The following is a 3,139-nucleotide window of genomic DNA, read 5'->3' as shown; positions in this document are numbered from 1 at the left end:
GTACAGCACATTATTCACCTCTGCAAAATGAGTGGACAAAATTGTCGGAGCAAAAAAAAAAAAAGATATTTGAATTTTAACAGACATGGAATATTAACATTGAAATTTAAACACCTATGATGTTATACCTTTTAAATTTTTTTTTGCTTTCAAAACTGTGTATCTTAACTGACACACTGCACTTAAGTGCACTTTTTAAAAATATTTCTTCATTTGCAGTTTCCAAAGCTGAATTTTAATATAGTTTCACTATGTTTAAATTCCAATCTGTAAATTCAAGTGAAATTTTTGGAAAAAAAAAAAGCATGAAAACATCAATCAAATTTGTTTGCTCCAGTAAATCATCCAGTTTATACTTTTTATGTACATTGGATTGTACCTACACATTGTTGATCCTGTTCTAGGTACCCTGAATGTTGCTATTCGAAAAAAAAAAAATCAACCTAAATATTTAGATCTGTATTTGACCAATTACACTGAAACAACCTGAATCTATTTTTTTAATGGTATCTGAAAAAACATAAGTGTGAAATTGCAAATCTAGAATTGTCTTTTTTTTTTTTCATTTCAAAGGGGTAAATTCAGAACAAATTAATTCTAATACATGGGTTTAAATGTAAAGTATATTAATACAAGCTACATTTATAATAAATGTTTCAATTCAATTAATTTAGAAGTGATTACATTTCAATATGAACTTTTCACTGGCCATAGAAAAATGAAATTACTTTTGTCTTTTATTTGCTTCCATACAAACTCTCAAGTATGTTTGGATCAAATACAGCTATAAAAAAAGATACACACGTAGTGAACAGGTTGTTTAAGCGTATGGTTTATGCGCCACTTGTTATGACTATTGGTCGTCTGAGACGTGGAACCAAAGGTGAGTGAGTAGAGTGCTACGACGGAACTCTTAAAGTGGTGCACAGTCGAAAATAAGGGAGCATGGCGGCGGGTCGCTTGTGCAAAATACACAGTCTATTAACGCGACTTTCTGCGGGCACCACTCAGCGGCATGCGCAATGTAAGTTCAGTTTTTCGTGTTTTCTTTACTAGGTTTTAGATTGAGGTCGTATCAGTTCACCGTTAATCATCGTTAACGCCAAGGCGGGGGGAATTCAAGCTAACCGAGGCTAACCTTGAGAAAATGTTTTGGCTAGCAGTCGTGTTGTCACCGTCGAAACCGTATTTTCTGTGAATAAAAACAAAAATAATCGTTATCAGTTTTCATGACTTGTTGGTCCTATGTTTGGGTTTTCCGAGAGAGGCGTCAATCCACTATTGACTATTTACAGAGTGTAACATAGATATCATCAACTGTTATGAATGTAATTAATGAATTCCAGCTACGAAGTTAAATGTTTAATTAAAAATTTGTAAATTTCACATTATCTGTGTGTCTCACTTGTTTTTCTGTTGCAGCATGCTTGGTGTCTGTGCGACAGAAGTCCAGTGTCACAGGTCCTTCACCTGACAGCCCTAACTGGTATGTTGATATTAGATATAGGTGAACATGATTTTATTAGCATTTTGATTATAAGGAGGTTTGCCATATTACATCACAATTTCACTGGAGAGCTAAACAATAACAATAACATACACGGCCACAAATGGTAAATAGATTATAACACACATTATCAGTTAATAGTACATTAAGCTGTTCTTCTTGCCATAAAATCTGGATGTGGTTGCTAGATGTTAAAAAAGTTCAGATTCTTATACCTTCAGCTGTGGTAGGTTTTATCTAGGTTAACTGTTTGACTTCGAGATTAGTAATTAGCAGTATATGTGGAATCTACTGCAGAAGCTGCAGGCATTGGTTCCTCTGTGCTGTTTCGACGCACTGTTGCAGGACTTTTGTATGTCATATTCTTTATGCGATGTCAGGGCATATCTTAGCTGGTCTTAATTTTTCCAATTTTTAATGGTTCACTTATAGCACATCGTAACATACTTTTTAGTCATCTCTTGTAGTGACTTTTTCGTGTTTTGTATCACTTGCTTTTGAGATGCATATTTCGATTTTGTATTTTTTGTTCAGTGTTGTCCGTCTGTGATTTATGTTTCTGCCTGTCTTGACCAGGACTGTCTTTAAAAAGAGATTCTTAATTTCAAGATGTTTTTCCTGGTTGAATAAAGGCTTTAAAAAAAAGAAATTATGGATCTAATCCACATTTAAACAACTGCAACTATAGTGAAAAATGAGAAGTACCTTTGAGCTAACCACTATCATTACACTAAATGAAAGGTGAAGTTGTAGATTGTGCAAAATTGCACCTTGTTTATCAGAGCTTCTCAGTATTTTGTAGTATTTATTTAAATATTACAGAATGTTAAGCTTAAATATGCTTCATTTTAAATATATTCTTGCGATCACGGCAATAAATTCTCAGTATTTTGTTGTATTTTTGTCACAATACTGGAATTTCCAGCTATAATCTAATACTTTGAAAAATAAATACTAATGTTCAATATCATTTTTTGGGCATTTTTTAAAAATTTACAATAAAAGATAGTGAAAACAACCATCATGACAACAACAACTTTACTTTTACTTGATTAACAGTGGAGAGCAGCAGAATAACAGAACATAAACAATCAGAGAGAGCAAGAAGGTGCAGCAGGTACAGGTGTATCGATGCTGCAGACGATAAGCCAGACACCATTTCAAATGTTACAATGGATATATAACGGTAAATTGATATTTTTAACAACGCTATTTTGTAGGTCATATTTGGTTTTGCTGTGTAAATCCAGTGCTGTCAGCTTTTGAAGTTATCCATGCGCACCATGTACTTGGCTTGTTGGTGTAAAGTCTGCAAATTATTACAGTGATTGTGAATCACATAAATGCAAAAGAAACATAAAAATGTTTTGAGTATTTATCTAAATGTTACAGAATGTTACTGTTAAACATGCTTCATTGTAAATATATGCTTGTGATCAGGACAATAACCTTCAATTTCCTTGGATGTAGTAATGTGGAAATTGGTGTGACGTCCGATGGGAAAACCATAGTGTGCTACCATCCCACTGTGGACGTTCCCTATGAGCTTACCCAGGTAAGAGTGATTTGTAGCCTCAAATGTCAAAGTGTCAGTTTTCACATGATCTTAATGAGTTTTATTGTTGCACTATT

General features: G+C 33.6%; 1 protein-coding gene across 1 annotated transcript; it reads left to right on the top strand.

The window, feature by feature from the left end:
* Positions 1-913: 913 nt before the first annotated feature.
* mrpl42 (mitochondrial ribosomal protein L42) lies at positions 914-3,128 on the top strand (the record flags this gene model as incomplete). Its single annotated transcript, XM_042515713.1, has 3 exons — positions 914-1,024; positions 1,423-1,486; positions 2,978-3,128. Coding segments are annotated over exons 1-3 (294 nt in total), but the record flags the coding sequence as incomplete, so codon positions are not given.
* Positions 3,129-3,139: the final 11 nt, after the last annotated feature.

Source organism: Plectropomus leopardus, unplaced genomic scaffold, assembly GCF_008729295.1.
Source record: "Plectropomus leopardus isolate mb unplaced genomic scaffold, YSFRI_Pleo_2.0 unplaced_scaffold20669, whole genome shotgun sequence".
Lineage (NCBI taxonomy): Eukaryota > Metazoa > Chordata > Actinopteri > Perciformes > Serranidae > Plectropomus > Plectropomus leopardus.
The sequence above is the reverse complement of the archived record's forward strand: the minus strand, read 5'-3'. Positions and strand labels throughout refer to the sequence as shown.